The following is a 22,979-nucleotide window of genomic DNA, read 5'->3' as shown; positions in this document are numbered from 1 at the left end:
GCATGGCAAGCGGCTTGCCCAGCACCCCAGCCCTCTGAACGAACACCGCTGCCATTAACACGGCATCAAGGTGGCATGGAGCTGGACGGGCTTTAAGCCCTGCACGGTTTGGAGGAAAATGTGACCGTTGAGGAGTTAGGGGAGCGTGTGGAGGTGGGGTCCGACCCTCATTTGACCGTTTTCAACCTAAAAAAAAAAATTTTTTTTTTTTACCCCCTTAAACTAGCCGTTAGTTGTTTAAAAAAAAAAATACCCCTTAACTTTATCTATAAATACCTTCTACATATTTCATTTTATACAACCATTTTCATATATCATTTCATATACACCATCCATGGATCCAAGGAGGGGGAAAATCTTAACGGGTCACGAGCACTGACACGAGGCAACTTTCGTCTACCACGAAGAGTAGAACGACCTCAATATCAACCTCAACAAGTCGACCCCTCACAATATTATATTCCCGACCCACCACCGACTACTCAACCTCAATATCATTACGCCTCACAATCTCATACGGCGTATTTTCCTCCTCCCTCTCGCGCAATGCATCCTCCTCCCCCTCGCGCAATGAATCCTCCTCCCTCTCGCGCAATGCATCCTCCTCCCCTTACCCACGGCCAAGAGTATGAGTGGTATCAAACGGCCGAGGGTTGTTTTCATACGGCGTATTTTTATGTTTTTAATCTATTTACTTAGTTATCGTTTATTTTCATGTGTCAAACATTTTAATTTTTATTTATCTAAGTATGTAATGAACTTTGTTTAATTTTAGTATGTATGATTTATGTTTTATTTATATTGTTTTGTATAAAAATTGTTTGATTAAATTAAATGTAAAAGAAAAAAAAAATTTAGAAGGTTAAGAAGGTGATGAATGTCATTAAAAATGGTTGAGAGGATTGATTGGGAGGGTTGAAAAGAAAAATTAAATTGAAGGTATTTGATTGGTATAATTTGAAAGGGATGCAATTTTCAACCACACCAGCCCCTCCACCTTACTCGTTAGTTAGCTTCATATCCAATAATAGAAAAGAACTTCAATACATCTGAAAAGTCAAAACAAGCACGACAAGACCCGTCTGGTTCTTTAGGTTGTGCATACGATAACTAAAATAATAACAACACATCCAAATTATTTTGCTAAAACCACTGCACAGGTGCATACAACCCACAAATCTGTCAATATAAATTTTTTAAGACGTTAAAAACGTTGAAGCATTTGCTTTGTATTTATAATGAACCTCAAGGGTCAACAAATGATTACAATGCGTTCGCAACAAATGAATGATATACATAAAAGAAAGCAATTGTAAAAGAATAGTATGCACATAGCAAGGCAGTTGCTAATCAAGAGATGATCCGCCTTTGACAAGTTGACCATCTGAAATCATAGAGAGTAGTGGCCAGGTGGCTCATGGCAAACATCATTTTGTACCCATTGTTGAACGTAACCTGGGAACTGAAAGGGTAACCCAAAGGGTGGCTGGTTATGCAACAAAAACCCTAAGGGTGGCTGGTTATGCAGCAAAAACCCATAGGGTGGCAGGTTATACGAAAACCCATAGGGTGGCAGGTTATACGAAAACCCACAGGGTGGCTGGTTATATGAAAACCCGTGTTGTAGCTGATCGTGCAAGAACATGGAGTGTGGTTGATTGAAAGAAAACCCTGGAGCTGGCTGACTAGGCAACGAAGTTCTGTCAGAGTGATAGAAAAATGTTGCCGGAGGAGATGCTTCTTGTAGGTGACAATCAGAAGACATGTGATGGTTTAAGTTTGGGCTTGAGTGTGGGTTTGATGTTGGGTTTGGGCTTGTATTTCGGTTTGAATTTGGGCTTAGTGTGAAATTGGATTTGGCGTTGGGTTTTGGTTTGGGTTTGAGTTTCAGCGTTGTCTTTGGGTTTGAGTTCCGCTTTGGTCTGGGGTTTGGTGTAGAATTCGGCTTTAAAATTGGATTTGGTGTTGGGTTTTGGTTTGGGTTTGAGATTGGGGTTGGATCAGAGTAAAAGGTCAGTTGTGCTGCTCTTTCCAATTCTGTCTTTTGAGATCCTACAGCCTTCCTCTTGTGAGTTGTACTCTTCTTTACAATGGCTGCACCGAGTTTCTTGGCATACTTCTGTTTATCAGTTTGAGTTGATTGTTTACTTTGAGACAGTCCTTTATGGGAAACCTTTTGACATTTTACAGCTGATTATGGCCAGAGAAAAATATAATATTAGAATGTAATTTGGCTCAGATATGAATAAACTAATTATCAAGTCTTCAAACCTTATAACTTTAGTTCATTCAACAAACAATCGTTCTTGCAAATACGAAAAGATAAAGACTATTTGGCATTAAGCTGCCATATAAGATGCTTATTTTTGTTTTTCAAGTTCCACAATGTCCAGAATTAAACATAGCTAACCATAGTGATCTGTTGTGAATGTTCACAAAAACAATGGTTCATTATCAAGAAACGAGCAAGTAACATAACTCATTAAAAATTCCCCATATTTTCAGAGACCAAATAGATATTCTGCTATATTAGTTGCACTACACTGAAATCATATCTGTTACTATTGAGATCCAAATGTTGTTTTAGGAATTAAAAATGAATGAGATTATGTGCAACTAGCAAATAATTGGTGCATCTGTATGTTGGGTTTGTAAAGCTCTTACAGGCAGTTAAGCCTTTGCTTGGTTTTAGTGATTAGGAGGCCCATATTAGGTTTCCTTGTTCACCAAAAGATAAACTCTAAACCTGTTAGCTATATATATTAAAGTCTATGACCCTATGCATTGTAATTCTTGCTGTACTGAGCTTAACAAAAAACCTTAGTTGCAGCCGTAAATTAGCTCACACGCATTTAAATTTGATACCACGTAAAATTCTCATGTTCTTTATTTTCTTGCTTATTACTTCCACTGTGCAATCGTTCCTAACATCTACCAATAAACTAAAACAGGATTGAGTATTTTTTTAAGCGACATGTGGCACAATACTTAGTGGACACGTGTCTTTACTAATGTATACTTACTATATTAGGATACTAACTAATTGTTAACATGTACTATAAATACCATTGTTTCGAAAATCTTTTGTCACAAACACTTGCGGCTTTCAAAATCGTTCGCATGCATTCTTCTTCAAGGTAATAATATTTTATGCTCTTTATTTATCTTTTTTAATTATTAATTTATTATACATATATATACATACATCCTCATAATTTAAATTATTTAAATCAATAATTATAACTTTATATTCATATTGTAACAAGCCAAGACATGTCAACATGGATTCGTTTGTTCATGGATTTTTTTCCATTAACTAATCCAAATATCTATTTGTATGGTCGCTTTCTCAATCTATTAAAGAAACAAAAAATATATGAATATGATTTTTACTCCGAATTGCTATGTTATTATTCAGTTGTTTAATATAATTGAACACATGTATATCATGATATATAAATATCTGATGTGTCAATCCGTACATCGTATACGGGTATTAGTACTAGTTGTAGATGTATAAATTACTAAATTTGTATGTAAAATGTCAATCTGATACCTTTATTGTCAATGGAAGCAATGCATTTCTTCCTCAACGTACAATTATGCCGAGCTGCTTCAACAAGACTGTGTTTCCTTCTAAGCACTTCCGATCTTTTCTGTTCATCCTTCCACGGCTAAAAAAAAAACCATATGATATAATGAAGAAAAATCAGTTTTTCTATAGTCCACGATTTACCTGTCTGAACGTCTCAGGCCTATAGAGATCCCAAGCTTTCACTTGCAAAGTCGAAAGTGGAGAGAGTTTTAGGTATCCCTCGGTCCACAGCACCTCAATCTTGAAATTAAAAGAGACAATAAGATGAATTAAACATTTTGAATATGACATACTTACATCATACCCAAATACACAAAATTATGGTTCCCAAAAATCACGACTAACCATGAATGTATCTTGTTTTTCTGAAGCACCATAATTTTCCCCAACTATCCTTCCAGCAACAATTGCTTTCGTTCCCGTTGTTTTTTTTCTCTTGATTTTGTTTTTATTGAACAACACAACATCCCCTATGCACGCATCACCTGCATTTGAAGAAACCTTACGTTTCAACACATTACCGGGAAAGCTTCTCAAGATGATAATGAAGGGATAAAGAAAGACAAATACCCATGCAGTTGATGGAAAATGATGATCTAGCATAAAGTGATCTAAACCTGAAGAGATAAAAACGAACAAAAATATAACTCAGTTGAGGTTAAAGATGACAAAACATAAACAATTGATGTATAAAGCATTAGCAAGAACAGATCTAATAACTGGACTACACAGTGGGGTTGCTTCAAGTAATCAAGTATGTCTCCTATGTAACTTGAAATGACTCAATAGATTAGCATATCAAATAAAAAAAACTCCATCCAGACAAGGATGGAAACACCCTAAGTAAAAAAGAAGTAGAAATAATGTTGCATGTTGACATAGTCGCACCATATGTCCACACTGCAAAGGAGCAGGTGTGAGTGGGCTAGTTTGTGGTTTTTGGAGTAAGGGGTGTCATAACTTGCTTATCATAAGTAAAATACTAAAAGCTATCGGATAAATCTATAGAAGCACCAAGAACCAATGTCATCACAACAAGGGAAGAAATGATAAAACCATTAGGACATGAAACTTTCGAGTCCAAATACCCTTGCATGATGCATATGATATTCACATATTCTCATGATACGTTTAATCCCTTGCAAGATTTTCTTTTCTAAGCAAGTGCCTCCAGCTAGGGGCAAACCAATGTAGTCCTTTGGATATGCAGTTGCATATACCAAATAGTGCAGTGTAAAAATATTAATAATTATTGCAATCAGACTCTTGTATAATTGTCATGCAAATGGTGCACGTATGCATGTGTACAATTGGTGCGTGAAGAGCAAATATCATTTTCACTGCTTTCAGAGCAGCAATCTATTTTAATAATACCACATAGAACACAACAGCTTGTATCACGCCTGTTGTTAGAAGATTTTCCACATGTTTCACACAAATGTACCTAAACTTTCACAATTTCAAATATCAGAGTGTCAGCAACGCAGAGATGTTCTGCATTCTGACAGCCACGAAACCAATACCTGAGAATGCGTTGTTCATCGTTGTGATCATGGTAACTTTTATCATTGGGGAAGGATGATGACACTTCTTGTAGGTGATAATCAGATTGTACGTTAAGGTTCGGGTTCAGGCTTTGTTTTCGTTTTCGCTTTCGTTTTAGATTCGGCTCCGCATCAAAGGGAAAGGTTAGTTGTGCTGCCTTTTTGAATTTCAACTTTTGGAGCCGTTCAGGTACAGCCTTCCTCTCATGAGCCGAAGTACTCTCCTTTGGAGTGGCTGCGGCCCCTTTCTTGGCAGACTTCTGTTTGTCTATTTGAATAGGCTCTTTACATTGAGATGATACTATATGTGATACCTTTTGACGTTTAGCATCCTTCCTCTCATGAGCCAAAGAACTCTCCTTTGAAGTGGTCGCGGCCCCTTTCTTGGCAGACTTCTGTTTGTCTATTTGAATAGACTGTTTACATTGAGATAATACTATATGTGATATCTCTTGACATTTAGCACCCTTCCTCTCATGAGCTGAAGTACTCTCCTTTGAAGTGGCTGCAGCCCCTTTCTTGGCAGACTTCTGTTTGTCCATTTGAATAGGCTCTTTACATTGAGATGATACTATATGTGATAACTTTTGACGTTTAGCACCTAATTATGGTCAAAAAGGGAAAAAATGAACATACTTGTTCTGGCTTACAACCTTACCAAACCTTCAAAAAGTGGATTTTCAGCAGCATATAATCTGCAAGTGTATGCATTACAAAACGCTTCTCATACCTTTATAGTTATTGCAACCAAACTCCGTCTGCCTCAATTTCCGTTTAAGCCTAGCTGCATCCCCACGACAGTGTTTCTCTGCAAGCACTTCTAATCTTTCTGCCTCGTTCTTCCAAGGCTGAAAACCAGCATATAGAACAGAAGATTAGGAGACCATAATACTAGTGTGTCACTGTTTCAATAATCAATGACTTACCTGTCTCAATGTCTTAAGCCCGTAAAGATGGCGCCCCTTCACCAGCAAAATGGAAAGGGGGTTGAGTTTTTTGTATGGCTTGCTCCATAAAACTTCAACCTTGAAATTATAAAAACACATAACATGAACCAAGTTAGAACTAGAGGATTCCTAATAATAAACTACAAGTTCAGGTTCCCACTATCTTTATCTGCCTAACCGAGAATGTATGCTGTTGGTCTAATTCACCATAACTTTCTTCAAGTATCCTCCCTGTAACAGTTCTTTTACCCACTATATTTAATCCCTTCTTTATGTGTTGCTTGAACAACACAACATCTCCTCTACATGCATCCCCTGCATTTGGAAAAACACTTTCCTTGAAAACACTGATGAGCAAACTACTCAAGAAGGTAACGAGAAAAACAGAGAGCTATTACCTGTGCAGTTGATGTAAAATGATGATATGGGATATAGTGATTCACCATGTCCATCTTTTAACCTGAATAGTGAGACGATCAATAAAAACAAAGCTATGATATCCTTACAAGACAGGCTAAACAAGCTATGGTATTTTTTTTTATGATACACAACAAGCATCAAACTTATAACTTAAGTTTCTCTAGGATCTGGATAGAAACTCTTATGGTAAGAGATCATGTATACAAGTATCTACAATGTTAAGAAAAGAAAACCAAGTTCTTCTATCACTATTTCCTTGTGGCATCTTATCTTGCTAGTTAACTAAGGTTAGACTTAGAATACTAAAATTTAAAAGGAAGAGTATAAAAGATTTATAAAATTATCACGTCACTAGCAAACCCTAATGAGCCTGGCTTCTTATTCTTTTATAGAGAAGAAAGTTCATTCACTATTTACTGCAAGCAGAGAATACTCGTGATCTTGTGTTCTAGTCTTTGACCACATCCAAAAGTATAGATGGACATTTCCTAGCTGCATGCTATATAATTATGGGTATTGAGACCAATTGATAGCGGAAGTACAAAACAACTATAAATAAAGCCTCATTAATTCATCATGATGATGTACCCCTGTAGTGGACGATGGTCTATACTAAATGCAAAAGCTTCTCATGATGATCTTGTTTTCTGGTCTTTGAGCCTGGCCTCTTATTCTTTTACAAATAAGAAAAATTCATTCACTAGTTACTGCAGGCAGAGAATACTCATGATCTTGTTTTACAGTCTTTGACCACTTCCAAAAGTATAGATGGACATTTACTAGCTGCATGCCTACATGCTATATAATTACGGCCATTTTACGGGTAATGAGATCAATTGATAGCGGAAGTCCAATACAACTATAAGTAAGGTGTGACTAAGACATCATATGAACGTTACTGTCGATGAGTTGTGTACTTTAATTCTACCAAGTAAATGCAAAAGCTTCTCATGGTGATCTTGTTTTCCAGTTTTTGAGCCTGGCCTCTTATTCTTTTATAACAAAGAAAGTTCATTCACTATTTCTTGCAGGCAGAGAATACCCGTGATCTTGTTTTCCAGTCTTTGACCACTTCCAAAAGTATAGATGTACATTTCCTAGCTACATGCTTTATAAGTATGAATATTGAGATCAATTGTTAGCAGAAGTCCAAAACAACTAAAAAAGCATAAGTAGAGCCTTGCCATGATGATTAATCCCTGTCGTGGACATACATCACATGAAACTTTCTGTCGATGAGTGGTTTACTTTGGTTTTACCAAGTATATGCATAAGGTTCTTGTGGTACCACCCAGTCCATAATATATCAACATAAACTCATTTAATGTTTATAGACCATGACAGAGTTGGTTTCTAGTTTCATCATATCAAAATTTTGCGGACCGATATAGTATCCCTGGTCTCATGATCTATAAAAGCTGAAACACCGTTAGCCTTACAAATTACACTCCAAAGTTTTCAAGGAGGGAAATTCTACAAGAGCGTTCTAGTATCATATAGTTAAAAATATTACTATTTTGAGAGATCGCACAACAAAAGTATAAACAAATAATATTTTAAGACAAGTTCTAATTTATGATTGGAATTAGAATCCTAAATTTTAGATAATGGAAAAATAAGATAACATTCTAGCATATTTAAAAATGTCAGCTCTATCTACAAATTACCCAATCTCTTTGAGATAGCAGCTAGTGATCGGCAGAAATATAGAAACTTAAAATAAAAGGACACATATATACCATTAGCAGATAAGTGCAACTAGTTTATAGTTGCAACTGACAACTAACCTCTTATGTTCTTCGATTCGCTGTATGCATTCCTCTTTGGTCCCAGATACCCTAATTCCATGCTTCCGCAAGTACGATTCACACTCGTAAAGACTTAACTCCTGTAAAGCCTTACTTCCTGAAAAGCCAAAATGGCGTCAACTAGCGTTTTGCGGCTTCAAAAATGCAATTTTCGCTTCCGTACTCTGATTATTTAGTCTCCATATATCTCTCTTTTTCCACGCAAAATTCAAGCTCAAAAACACAATCTATATCTATACTACATATAAAGCATTTAGCCTCTTCTTTTTATAAGAGTGAGTTTCATCAATTCCCGATCTTCTATAAAGAAAATGTACAATCAAATAAAGCCTACGCTTTTAGTTCATCCATGTGTAACATCTTTTATTCTCTTTAATTACCAATTTAATGACTAAGTTAGTAAGTTTAAGCTATTTAATGTAGTTACAAGTCTAAAACAACTTATAATGTGATCTATAAGAAAGAAATATCTTCTTTTATAATTCAAATTAAGGCCAAAAATTATTATCCTACTATAATATAAAGCCACCTCAACACAAAGTATCTTTTGACTTCTACCACCGCATCCCAACCTAAAATGTATTTGTCAAACATATAATCATAACATATGTACCACAATGACTAATTAACACAAGGAGTAAATAAATGACATTGCTATGAAAATATAGACTGGTTAAAATAAAATTTTGAATCCCGTTATAGCACGGGAAGAATGCTTGTAGCAAATAATGTGAGGGGAAGCAAAGAATGTAAGGCAATCAACAGTAACTGTCTTCGCCTCTGAATTGTAACATAATAAGAGAAGTGTTTCTTGAATCAGTCACCTCTTTATAGCAGAAGGATATGCCCAACAAACAGATCAGACATAGTAGTCAAGAATCCAATGCGCATGACCACATACCTTATTAAAATCAACTAAAATAATGATTCTAGATACTGAACATTATTGACAAAAATGAGAAAACTTGAGCCAGATAAAATGGACGGTTACTTGGTCAGCAAGGAAGCGTTTTTATGTTTTATGAGTAATCTATTATTTTTTGGAAGTCTTTAACTTTAATTAGTATTATCTTCATTTAATGTTTCTTCAGTAGACTACTATGACCATAGAGTTAGCTTCATAAGAATACTATTGGTATTTATCAAATATTCAAATTACTCCTTAATTCATAACCTATTAGTCTTCATTGTCTAGAATAAATCAGTCGCTGGGCAAGGTTTTCGTTATGATTGCGAAAGGGTTAGTATAAATGGTGTTAGTCCTTCCACACATCTGGCAAGATAGGATTGTCTACATAGTAGCAATCTCATGTCTTCAAATGGTATTAGAGCAAAAATAAGCCAATCGTTGAAAAATCATTACAACCGGTCCCATTGTTACAGTTCATATTAAAAAAAAAAAAGGTTTAATCGCTGATATGCCAACGTACTTTTCCCTTTGTTCATAGTTGCACCATAAACTTTTTTATTGCACTGGTTGCCAAATGAACTTTCACAATTTGTTCACATATGCATATCATACAACTGTTCGGATATGGTCATTAAACTATCGAAATCTATACATATATGGTCACTAGAACATTCAAATTTTGATGACCATATGTAAACAATTTTGAAAGGTTCACGGCCAATTTTTTTTTTGAACGGCAAACTATCCTACTCCTGAACTACAAGAATGCCTAGGTATACCAGGACTTTTTAAAACATCCCTACCCCAACCCCCACCCCTCCCCTTCTACCCTCCAAATAATCCACCCTCACATATGTAGGAAGTGGGACTCGAACCCGACCATTTTTAAGCAAATTTTGAAAGTTTGGTGGTAATAATAAAGTACAATGTGCACATGTGAACAAACTTTGAAAATTTGTTTGGCAACCGGTGCAATAAAAGTTCATGATGTTACTATGTACACAATGAAAAGTATGTTGGGATTTCAGTGATTAAACCCAAAAAAATCTAAAATACATTGTTCACTACAGGATGTTTTTCTTCCTTCATTATCGATTCTCATGCTATATGACAATCTTTGTGATTAGTATAACAACTTCAACAAATCATTCAAGTATCTTAGCAAGAGAATAATGATGGTAAAGCAACCATTCATATATCTTAGTCATGCAAATCATTTCTCCTTTAGACAAAGAGAAACATTCCAACAAAAGACTTTCAATCTCATATCGATAATGAGACACTGAATCATCATTCCATGAGTATAGCTACACATAGAAATGCATATGACCGCGTACAATATTAGTGGATAAAGACTACTGGTGAAATCAAAGTCTAAGAGTGGTAAGATCTCAATCGCCATCTCAAAGGACAAGGATGGAGTTGCCAATGTGTGATATCCAACTCGTGAAGTAACCACATCATAGTTTCAAGAAAAAAAATTAAAATTGGAAGATGTTCCTGTCCATGTGAAACAATACTTAGAAAAATCTAATGTTCAGTACAAAGAGTCTAGTGACAAACATCAACGACTTAAGCTACTTGCTGCTATGAGTCAAGTTACAATTCATGTGACAAAGGAACGATTCCCCAACAGTAAGTATGTTGAGCTAATGATGGAGAATACTAAGTCGAATGCCAAGTATTATGAAGGAAACCTAGGGACGAGTTTTTGTCAAGTATAATATAAAGAAACGCAACATCATTTGCCAAACAAGAAGAAAAGATTACACGAAAGAAGTTAGTTGATAGAGCGGTTAACAAGAAAGTATATATTAATATTGGAATTTGCTATTCGTACTCTTTGTACTGAACGTTAGATTTTTCTAAGTATTGTTTCACATGGGCTAGAACATCTTACAATTTTGTTTTGGGATTATTACATATGGATGTAACTAACTATGACAAAATGTCTATGTTATGTAAAGATCTTGTAAAATGTCTATGTCATGTAATGAACTTTCAAATCCCAATTATTGGATGTACCTGACCAATCAAAAACTTACACATGGCGGCTTATATGGTTGCCACACATATATATGGGTACATCCAATAACCAGGGGATTTGAAAGTTCATTACATTACATAGACATTTTACGAGATCTTTACATAACATAGACATTTTGTCATAGTTAGTAACATTCACAAGTAATAATCCCTTTTGGTTTTTATCTTGAAACTATGATGTAGTGACTTTGCCAGTGTACACCAGTTTACTAGTCTTATCTATAGCCTAAAGAGCAAACTCCTATAATATTTTAGCCCTAATACATTAGAAGGCACAGAATTCACTGAAGTTACTAACAGAGAATTTTAGTTGTTCGAGTAATAATGGCAGCAAATGGATTTGCTGGAAACAAAGTAAGGATAATAGACTTACAATCTATGCCAATTCGGAAAAGAACTAGCAGTATAAGAAGGGAAGAAACTACAGTCTACAATTAGAATTCTATGCTATATAAAAAGTTCGGTATACCGGTAACGAACCGAAACCGAATTTTTCGCAAATCAAGAGCCGAAACTAAATCCCTATCGGTACCGATTTTCAATACCGGTACCAGTTTTGGTTTACTAATTGTGTGAGAATTTTCAAGTGTGAGTTTGTTCTAGATCCCCCTCCCTTATATCCATAACTCTGAAAAACTGCATTAGGCTTACTAAAGGATTTATTGCTCAAATTCCTCATTTTCTCTAAGGAATAAGTTTCTCTAAGTGTCTTAGGTTTAAACATCCTAATTGGACACTTAATATCAGGCTTCAGTCCTTCTATGAAGAGGCTAACAGTATATTCTTCAGATAAACTACCACAGTAGCAGCCTTCGGATCTTCCATCAGAGTGGTTGAAAACCTAGTGGTGACAGATTTGGAATACTTTGTCCAAGGAATATCCTCCATTATTCTGGCATTAGACTTCATGTATCCTAAGTGCCATTGTAGTGCTCTTCCATCTATGTATATGGCTGCATGCCGCACCTTACTTGTTTCGAGAGTTTCATCGGTAGTAAAAAAATGATCACAATTATAGAGCCAAGCCTTAACTTCATCGCCATTAAATCTCGGAAAATCAAGCTTTGTAAGTTTATTTGTACTCGTGATCTCCGTCTTGACAGACTGTCAGCGGTTGTTGATTCTTCCAATTATGAACTTCTTATGTCAATTCATCAATTGTAGCTCGCATATTCAATGACGATTCAATCTGTGAAGCCAGATCCTTTTGAGCTTGAGCGAATTCCTTCTGCATCCTTTCATAATCCTAATTTCGAGTATCAGGTGCCATCGATTTTAGGGAGGAGAGAATCAAATAACAGCCAGAAACCTAATCGAAATTGTTGATCGGATAAATTTTGTTGTTTCCAGAATCAGAAACATGTCGGAAGACCGATGGCTCTGATTCCAAATTAAAGAGAGAATTTCTAGAAGAAGAAGAAATGATTTGTAAAATGTATATCATCACTAGTATCGGGTATTTCTACAACCAAGTAAGCGCTTGGACTATCTTTGACTCTAACCTATAACGGCTAGTAACAAACTTATGAACTGTTACACTTTGCTACCCTAAACTCTTATTGTTGCTATATATGACCCTGACTTATTATTTCGTATATCAAATTGTGAAACCCTAATTCTTAATAGTATTCCCTGAGATGGACTGAGATGGGCCAAGATTGACCAATATTTGACCAGGCTAAGATATGTAGGCGATAACACATTTTCGTATCAGTAAAGGGGCGACATCCGATATATCGGCCAAGATTTACAGCACTAACGCTAAGATCAAAGTAACTACTACAGCACTACCTCATCAGTTTTAGTATGTTGGGATCATTATTGTCGAACCCAATGCCTACATCGCCTTTGCGGGTAAAAGAGTAACTGAACAAACATTGAATAAAACAGTACCCGAAGGTTCACAAGCGTCTGAGTACGTAGACTTGTTTTGGGGTTCCAAACCTCCTCCTATTGCCTTAACCCAGCGGCAAGATGCTTAGTTTTGTCAAAAAGGGAATGCTTATTCCATCTACGGTGCTAGCGCTAAGACTAGATTTCCATGTAGCTGCTGCGCCCATCCCCCTCTTAGTCAAAATGGAGTTGCGGAGAGTAATGGTTACTAGAAAAAACTAATTGCTACCCACAAAGGGATAGTCTGAGAGCCTAGGTTACTCGACCCACACAGAATTTTAGACCTGGAATTCTAGTCAATTAAAGGCAATGCCTTGGAGAAAACTTACTTGGACAGCATAAAAACATAATTCAAATCGCCTACCTATCGCTGCTTATCCCGCACTAAAAAGTCATCGATTTATGCCCTTGATGACACACTAATGAACAAAAACTATAACCAACGGGAGACTAATAATTTCACATATATATCTAAACCTAAATCAACTACAAAATAATTTGACCCAAATTTCATCATAATTATATATATATTAAAAAAATAGAAACGATACAAACCTTGAAGAACACAATCGAATACATCGGGTAGAGCATCTGCTACTTGTTCATCAGATTCTCGTTCACCATCGCCGTCTCCGTCTTCGTCGTCGGAAATCACAACAACATAATCTTCATCGTCGATATTTATTACTTCATCGCCGCCGACGACGATGGCGTTGTCGTCGGAGATTGTTGAAACAGGATCTAATTGTTCTTCTAGAATCAAATTTGATAGGTGATCTCCGTCGTCTTCTTCGTCTGAAGAGATGAAAACGATGTCAGCCGTCATACTGACGACAGATAAACTCGCCGCTAAAATTTAGGATAATTTGAAATAGTCAAGTAGCAGACGTAATCGCGGAATTACCGTGTGATCTATTATAAGGCATGGTTTGGTAGAAATTTAATGCACTCCATTGTTTGTTAATTAAAAAATTGAAATCATCCCTTTATATATAGGCACTGATACTGTCTATACCGAATCTCCAAACGTTTAGCCTTACCCGTTTCCGAAATTTTATGGAAACGTTTCCATGTACGAAACACGTATGAAATTTCCATACGTTTTCTAATTAATATCAAGGTTTTAAAGGACTTTTTCTAATCCCCAAACCCAAACATGTTGTAATATATACGATTTGATCAACATTAAATTTTTTATACTCCAAACCCAATTATTAAACACTAAACATTCAATGAGTAATCACTAATCAATCATGTATTATACTTTTCTACATATATAATTATACATAATCTCTCAAGTCTCAAGTCTCTCTTTATGAAAAATTGATATAATTTATATTTATATATTTTTTTATTGCCGTACCCGTATCCTGGATATTTTAGTTTTGCCGTTCCCCGTTCCTTATCGTTCCCGTACCCGTTTCGGTGCTACATAGAATATTGTACCACAAAAATTAATAAACTTACCACAATAATGCATTAAATACTTGTAAATCCATATTGGATGCATATTCATCAAAATGATGCATCCAACAAAAATCGTGATTTTTTTTTATTTTGACGGATCAATGTGTTGTTAAACACTTAAATAATGATAATTAGTTATGCACTATGTCAGTTTTATGGACTTTTAATGCATCAAAATGTAGTTTTTAAGTGTTCTCATTTGTTCTCATTTTAATTTGGTTCTCATTTGATAGCCACTATATATATATATATATATAGAGAGAGAGAGAGAGAGAGAGAGAGAGAACGGCGTGTTAGTTTATTAGTGGTTCGAACTTTAACAGTGACATCTAAGCGGGCAGTATACTAAAAGTTGGAACCCAAAGGCACCCCTGGAGACTAGGGGTGAGTATGGTGCGGTTTTTAGTTAAAACCAAACACCAAACCATTATTGTGGGGTTTTAAAATTTCAAACCATTTATAAATGGTTTATAGCGGTTTGTTTTTTCGGATTGGTTTTTGGTTTTTTGTTGTTTTTGTGGTTTATGGTTTGATTTTGCTCAGCCCTATATGTGATATTGGAAGTTGGAGAAGCACCACTAAAAATGGGTAAACACCACTGATAATGAAAAAGACTACTTTGTTGATTATGAGAAAATAAGGTATACAATATATATATATATATATATATATATATATATATATATATATATACACGTATGAAAGTATAAGGTACGTTATCTTGAGCAATACGAAAGTAAATAGACTGACCCATTATATACGTATGAAAGGTTAGGGTATAGTATCTTGAGATATATATAAATATATATGAATTAAATTAATATTAAAAATTAATTTAATTTTATTGATAATATATAATGCGGTTCGGTTTGTTTTTTTGGTTTCGTTTTTTATATGCAACCAAAATCCGAACCATTAATTTGGTTTTTCTAAATATAAGAACCATAAAATCGGTTTTTCATTATGGGGCGGTTTTGTGGTTTGGTTTTTTTGGTTTTTTGCAGTTTTTGTGGTTTATGGTTTGGTTTTGCTCACCCCTACTGGAGACCAAGGGTGCGATAACACGACCCGCACGCGTCTGAGAAGGTAAATGCCCGAGACCATGGGAAATTGAGATTTGATCCCTGGTCTCTCAGCCAACATCCCTCTCCTATAACCCCCAAAAAAGGTCCCTCGATATTACCAACTATACATCAATCTCATCAGCTTAAAGGAGTGTTCAAAGTCAGATATCTGAATTTCGGATAGTGAATCTTAGTATCCGCATACATAATCCAAAATTCTCAGATATTCGAAATCGAATACCTTAATATCTGAAATTATTTACACATAAAAAGGGAAGAAAATAAAAATCATATACCATCATTACATATTTTTTAGTAACTGGAAAAAAAATTACAATATGTGTATAGGCCATAACCATACGAGCATAAACTCATGAAATTACTATTTTTAGGTTCATCACATAATAAAAAACTTGACATGTGAATAAATATGTATGAGTTTGTGAATTAGGAGGGACGGTTTGAAAATTTAGATATAATTGACTCGGTCAAATCTTTCTAACTTATAAAGAAAAAAAAATTGCAAGAAAGGTCAAAAATAATTTTTCAGATATTCGTAATATTTGAAAATTTCAAAAATTACTATTTGAAATTGAAAGTTTGATATTCAAAGTTAGGATCGAATTTTCTGATTAAGGGTTTGGATACAGATGGTTTCCTAGCTTATAGTATAGGTATATAACTGTATATCAACAACAAAATTGAGTAAACATATTTATTAGGGAAGGTACAAATTCCCTTCATGTGAGTTGCAAGGTTGTTTAGTAATCACATATCCCACTCAAAAGTAGTTAAAATCGTTCTGTTGGTACAACTCCTTTTTTAAACTAGATTTCTCGCCTTTTTTCTAAGTTACATAAGTTTTACGAAATATCATTTTGATCTGATGAATTTTCCACCTTTAATCATTGACACAATAATTAGTCATTTTGAATTAAATGGACGGAGTTGTAACTAGGGGTGCCCAAAAACAATTTTTTTTCCCAACTGGGTCGGAAAAAGCGGAAAACTGAACTGGTCATGTTTGACGAAACCGGTTCGAGTTCGGGATAAACCGAAGATTTGAAACCAATTATGGTTTCGCGTCCTAGGAATGGGTTGAGACCGGGTCGGGTTCAGTTATTGGGTAAATAACCAAAAAAATTTGGTAAGCCTTTGGCCAAAACTGGTTTTGAAACCGGTTCAGGTTTAGTCAAAATCGGTTTTTGATCCCCGTTAACCAAAATCGATTTAGTTCAGGTCGGTCTTGGGGAATAGGTATGCCTAGTCATAACCACTTCTGTTGGATCGGATAACAGGACGTGTGATTAGGCAAACATCAAAGTGATAACCGGCACTCCGGCAGGGCTAAGCCCAATTATCTCGGCCCGAACACATGTTTATTTATATCAGTTTTTTTTTTTTATCTAGACTCGAAGTCAAGGACAATGGAAATCAATGTATACAACAAACGAAGTTCGTAAATCTCCTTTATATTAGTTGAATAATGTCAAACCAATATGCAAAAAGTAAATTCCGTACAATATCAAAAGCAGGTTGAAGAAAGTAAATGTTATCGAAGATGTATAATCTTCTTTAAAAACAAGTTTTGTGAAAGGCTTTTTTTCCATAAACTAAGCGAATCATATGTCTTAGACTTAAGCCAGACGTTATGCCAGCCCACAAGTGGTGGTTCCTAATGAAAACAGTCTGCTTTGTTTAAATATTACTCCGTATTAAGTTACCAGCTTGTCATTTATATTGATACAAGTAACATGCTGGAGCAACAAGTACAGCATGATGTCCTACAAGCTGAAATTCTATCAATAGTCAAAGATTCAACAACTTTTTTTTTGTTCGAACTGCAAAGATTCAACAACTTGAACCCGGTACTCTACATATACGTACACATTTCAAAACTCGGTAAACTTTAGTCCAACATATTAGAGGCCTAAACATAAAGCAAACAGGGTTGTCACAAACACCAATCCAGTTCGAAAACCTAGCAGTACAGGATGGATGGTGGCAGGTTGTAGTAAGTTGATTACTTGATTAGAACATGAAGCATCTGATGTTACAATAAAAAGACAATGGCAATTGCAAACATGTTCCTCTTTCTTTTCTTTTTTTCTAGTCAGGAATTGATGTATAAAGTGAAGTGGTTCCCACCTTTAAATGCAGATAAAACACAAATTCAAGTAACCGTCTTTACAGATGCCAGAGCCTCGTAAACAAGTGTTATTGAGGTTTATTAGTGAGGGCTCGACTTGAGACACCATGCAACAATTTCACAAATCCGAGGAAACTGAGCTTTCCATCAGTGTGTCGAATCCAGTCATGGAGGACGGCATGAACAGGGACGGATGGGCTGAGGCCGAGTTCCTGGAAAAATATAGATTTGTGTGATTAGAAGATGAGCAAACACTTGGCAGTGGCAATTTTGACCCCAATATTTATGAGTAGGTAGATTTGGGTTATGCACTTATGCCTGAGTTAATAGTTGTATTTCTTATGCATACAACCACTTAAATGTATAAAAAAGGTAAGATCACTACTCGTATAATAATTAATGAAAATAATAATAGAGATATTTGGTCATGCTTAACACATTAGTTATCTACAATGAAATTTAAATAAATGCAGAAAACAAGTAATAAGATGGTCATATACTCAAAATTTACCCAATCCAAACCATTTTAACTCATTATCCTGCCTAAACCATCCATTCTGCCATCTGCATGCAAATATCTTGAAACAGAATAGAGATTTAACTTACGGAAGCAAGTTCTTCTATCATGATGGCTCGGTTGCCATCTTTCTCGAAGAGTTCGTAGGCGCAACGAGCATGTTGTTCCCATCTATCAAGAGCCTCGAGCTGATAGATGTTAATGGCAGCTGCACAGAACTCCTCAAAATCCATCCTTCTGTATTGAAGGGCACTAAGCTGCAATAAAAAAAAAAAATTAGAAAAAAAAACATAATGATCCGATAATATGAATGTAAAAAGGACAGATTACAATTCACTTTCTCAATGACGTACCGATGCTAGAAAATCATGAACTCGTGACTCCTTCATGGCATCCGTAGCATGTTTCATCAATGCCTGGAAAATAAAAAGGATTACATAAGACTAAAACATTGCGACTTTCCTAACCCAATTCTAATAATACAATTATACAAGAGCTACTTCTTATTCAGTTACATGAGATAACATAAGATTTATAATAGAATCTGGCACTCACTCCTTTGATATTTTCCATGCTTATGGATCCGTTTTTGCTTGGTTCCAACAAAGAATACTGTTCCTTTAAATAAAACAACTCATCAACGGTCAACGTCTTCGATAAAGCCTGCAAACCAAGTATGGAAATAACTACATTAAAGTATTAAACACAAATGAATAACTCTCAACAATGTCAAATCAACACAGAAAAAGAACACACCCGTAAAGCAGCTTTACGAAGAGCAGAAGAACGCATATAACCCTTCATGAGTCTTAATATCGAGATATCAAGAGGCACTTTCAATTCATTGGTAGTGTTTCTAATCCATGGATGAACTGCATCATGTCATATAATAAACAAATCAATATTACAGATAAGCAATAGTGAAGCAACAAAAAAAAAGAGAGCACATGGAGGGAAATGCTTACCGAGGGCTTGAGCAGCAGTCATTCTTTTCCTAGGGTCCTTGTTTAATAAGCGTTTGACAAAATCTTTTGCCTCAGATGATAGTGTAGGCCAAGGTACTTCATCAAAACTGGGATCAGCTTTCAAAACAGCTCGAAAGATCCCAGACTCAGATCGAGCCCAGAATGGACGACTGCCACATAAAAGAATATATGCTATGACACCAATACTCCATACGTCTGCCTCGGTACTGTATGATCTATGTAGAACTTCTGGAGCCACATAGTATGCACTGCCCACAATATCATTAAGCCTTTCATCTGATAACAATGTACACAACATTAGAATGGGAGCAATACATACATACAGTACGTGTATGTACACACAAACATGTATCTATATGTAGACCAAGAGTATACCAGGCTTCACAAAGTCTGACAAACCAAAATCTATGGCCTTAAGCGGTGAATTTTCATCCTTGGACGTAAACAAGAAATTCTGATGCAAATATGAGAATCATCAGAAGAATATTAAAGAAAAGAGAGTATACTCACACACAAATATACACAAGCATGTGAGTTTTGAATATTAAAACAATTCAATTAAATTGTACGCTGAGTAAAACATTGAAGTTCATGGGGTATAGTGTCTTAGTCGACAGAACTATATGGTGTCGGGCCGCTTCATATAAAAGATAATATTTAGACATAAAAGAGATCTACACGTTTGAGCTAGTAGAGTTGTCACCTCTGGTTTCAGGTCCCGGTGGACCACACCTTGAAGATGACAAAAGGCAACAACATTCAATATTTGAATTAACACAGCTTTCGCATCATCTTCGCTGTATTTCCCACCCCTGAGAAAACATATTTTCGACTCGATTTATTTAATAAAACTTGGCATTGATCAACATATACAATAACCTCAATACCGTAAAGGGATAAAAATGATACCTTGAAAGAATTCTATCTAAGAGTTCCCCTCCTTCACATAACCTACATTAACCAATAAATATAAGTTGCATAATAAAAAACATAAAAGAGAATAAAGACTAAAACTTTTGATTCGGAACACTTACTCCATCACTACATAGACTTTTTCATGATCTTCATATGCATCATAAAACTTAACTAAATTGTTATGACCCGACAACGCTCGCAATATCTTCACCTCCCTTCTCACATCTTCAATAGCTATAGCCGTGGTCATCTACACAATAAACACCATAAAATACTTTGAATTCGATACGACTATAAATCTCATCAACACACATAACCATTTGTTACATACTTTCTAAAACTATCATCCTATATAGTCTAACTCCATACACAAAACCCGACTTAATGTAACAGTACTTATATCAACAATCTCACAATTAAAGCAAAAAAGATCCAAACTTTATTCATATAACAAAACACCCTTCAGATCTTCATCACACAACTCCAAATGCCAAATGAATTGAGCAAAAAAAACTATATATAAAAATAAATAAATAAAAAATCAAACCTTTGACTTGGGAATAACTTTGACTGCAACATCTTGACCTTTAAATTCACCTTTCTTAAACTTAGCTTTACAAGTATACCCAAAATGCCCTCTTCCAACTTCTTCACCAACTTCATATTTACTCCCAAAATGCTTCGAAAAACCAAAACTTTTATCCAAACCCGAACCCGAATCCGAACCCGAAACCTCATTCCCTTCAGGTATAGCCCCACCACTGTTATTAGGCTTCACTGCCCCATGCCTTCTTGCCAAAACAGACTTTATATGTTTCGCCGGAGACGGCGGCGGAAAGGGTCGCCGGAAAAACCTCCTGGGTGTCGAATTTGAACTGGGTGTCGGCGCCGGAGACTTCGCCGGAGATGATTTTTTGGAGAACCAGTTCCGGGCTGGACTTGGACTGTAGAAAGGAAAAAAAGGTGATTTTTTGGCATACGACGTCGTTTCGGTTTCGGCTTCATTTTCTTCAAGCTGCTTATTGGTATTATTATTGTTATCATCTGGTTTGACCGGAATATCGATATCATATCGACCCGAGAATTTGGATCCGGTTGCTGGTTTGGAGCTGCAAGCACCCATTTGTTTGGGGGTTTTATTTTTAATCTAAAAACCCCCAAACAAAAAAAATATATATAAGTATCACTATAGGTTTTACTTTTAATAATTTGTTTGAGACATTAATAACTCGCATATATATAGTAATATATTATGAAAGTTTGGATTAAATTGGAGTGGATATGATATGATGAAACTAATATAATAAAAAATTATAATTAAAAAGTATGATGTTTGAAATATGTTGTTGTTGTTTGTGTGTTTAGGGTTTGGTTTGGAGACAAATTTGTGTTGGATAAAAGGGGAGAGTGTGTGTGAGAAGAGAAGAGGATGGAGATCTGGTGATAAAGAGAGAGATAGAGGAGCTTCAAAGTGTATGAATTGAATTGTATGTATGTGTTGTGTGTATTCTACTTTTGTTGAAGTTTTGTGAATTTTATTTATTTATTATTTGTTTATTTATAGAAAAGATTGAATGTACATGTAACGGTACTTCGCTTTGATTTGATTTCTATTTTAAAGTTTGATACTTTATAGAAGTAAATTTGAAAGTGCATATTTGTACTTTATGTAATTAAACGGGTGACCGTGCTTTACAGTAGAAAAATATATAATGTTTGGGTGGACAATGTTAATTTTAAATTAAATATTTAATCGAAACTTTTATTTGTATAATAGTTTTTGATAATAATAAAAAAAATAACGAACAAAAAGAATTTTAATAAAGTCTAAACTTTTTCAAGAGTATTTAAATCACAGTGTATAAAATATAAATAAAGATGTCTTAAGAGTTAAGATGAGAGTAAATTAAACATATCATGTTCTTAAAAATTTAAGGAGGAAGAGTCAGTTTCTTTTATAAGTGAGTTTAAATTTTGTCTGCAACGTAACAAATCAATCATATTGTTATGATAAAAAACAATTAAAGAAAAAAAATTAATTAACCTTCCCATATGAATAGGCTTTAAGTTGTTTATTAAGTTGATATATTTTCACTTTATATAAAATAAACTATCACTCTTTACTTTTTAACTTTTAGTTTTTAAAATACATAAATTACCTTTTTCTTATTCATTAACTTCAACATCTCCATCTAATATAACTATAATTTTTCTTTTGATCAAGAATCTCTTAGTTATCTTTGGATCAAGAATATACAATCTCTTGATTACCTTTGGATCAAGAACCGGGCGAAGAAGGTCCCAATGACATGGGAAAACTGGAAAAAAATTTCTTTTTTGTAAATAAATAGCTATAAGGGTGTGTATGATTCAATTGGTGTATGTAATGAGGTTTATTGTTTAATGAAAAGGCCATTAAAAAAAACTATAATACTTTAAATTGAGTTATTTTTACTTTTACTTTTATGTAAAACAAACTAACTTTTTCTCATTTTTAACTTGCAGCCTTTAGAATACATAAATTACATTTTTTGATTCATTAATTTAAATATCTTCATCAGATATATGTATATACCTTTAATGAAACTATTACGCCATATGCAAATGTGGTGACTTGTGAGAGGACTTTAGCAACATTAAACCCATCTCACACATGGGAAACCCTTTAGAGCGTTGTCAGAAACAAACCCTTTAAAGTGTGGGTGCACTCATGTGGAA

At 35.0% G+C, this 22,979-nt stretch overlaps 2 protein-coding genes across 3 annotated transcripts; both read right to left on the bottom strand.

Annotated features, from left to right (window-relative positions):
* Positions 1 to 1,209: 1,209 nt before the first annotated feature.
* On the bottom strand, positions 1,210 to 14,107 carry LOC122587402. 2 transcript variants are annotated; one of them, XM_043759562.1, is made up of 13 exons: positions 14,068 to 14,107; positions 13,719 to 13,958; positions 8,294 to 8,411; positions 6,485 to 6,546; positions 6,265 to 6,401; positions 6,066 to 6,164; positions 5,870 to 5,987; positions 5,119 to 5,740; positions 4,166 to 4,212; positions 3,941 to 4,080; positions 3,737 to 3,835; positions 3,557 to 3,674; positions 1,210 to 2,190 (listed from the first exon to the last, which is right to left on the bottom strand). In XM_043759562.1, exons 1-13 carry the CDS (start codon positions 14,087 to 14,089, stop codon positions 1,391 to 1,393), a joined length of 2,622 nt encoding a protein of 873 aa, XP_043615497.1. In that variant the 5' UTR covers positions 14,090 to 14,107; the 3' UTR covers positions 1,210 to 1,390. The 2 variants fall into 2 exon arrangements, with proteins under 2 accessions (XP_043615497.1, XP_043615496.1); XM_043759561.1 differs by lacking the exon at positions 14,068 to 14,107 and having other exon boundaries at positions 13,719 to 14,043.
* A 3,403-nt stretch (positions 14,108 to 17,510) lies between these two features.
* On the bottom strand, positions 17,511 to 21,769 carry LOC122586622 (CDPK-related kinase 5). Its single transcript, XM_043758601.1, has 11 exons — positions 20,809 to 21,769; positions 20,381 to 20,511; positions 20,256 to 20,297; positions 20,050 to 20,158; positions 19,722 to 19,800; positions 19,326 to 19,622; positions 19,117 to 19,232; positions 18,916 to 19,023; positions 18,714 to 18,776; positions 18,450 to 18,617; positions 17,511 to 18,055 (listed from the first exon to the last, which is right to left on the bottom strand). Exons 1-11 carry the CDS (start codon positions 21,382 to 21,384, stop codon positions 17,912 to 17,914), a joined length of 1,833 nt encoding a protein of 610 aa, XP_043614536.1. The 5' UTR covers positions 21,385 to 21,769; the 3' UTR covers positions 17,511 to 17,911.
* Positions 21,770 to 22,979: the final 1,210 nt, after the last annotated feature.

This window comes from Erigeron canadensis, chromosome 2 (assembly GCF_010389155.1).
Source record: "Erigeron canadensis isolate Cc75 chromosome 2, C_canadensis_v1, whole genome shotgun sequence".
Taxonomy (NCBI): Eukaryota; Viridiplantae; Streptophyta; class Magnoliopsida; order Asterales; family Asteraceae; genus Erigeron; species Erigeron canadensis.
The sequence above is the reverse complement of the archived record's forward strand: the minus strand, read 5'-3'. Positions and strand labels throughout refer to the sequence as shown.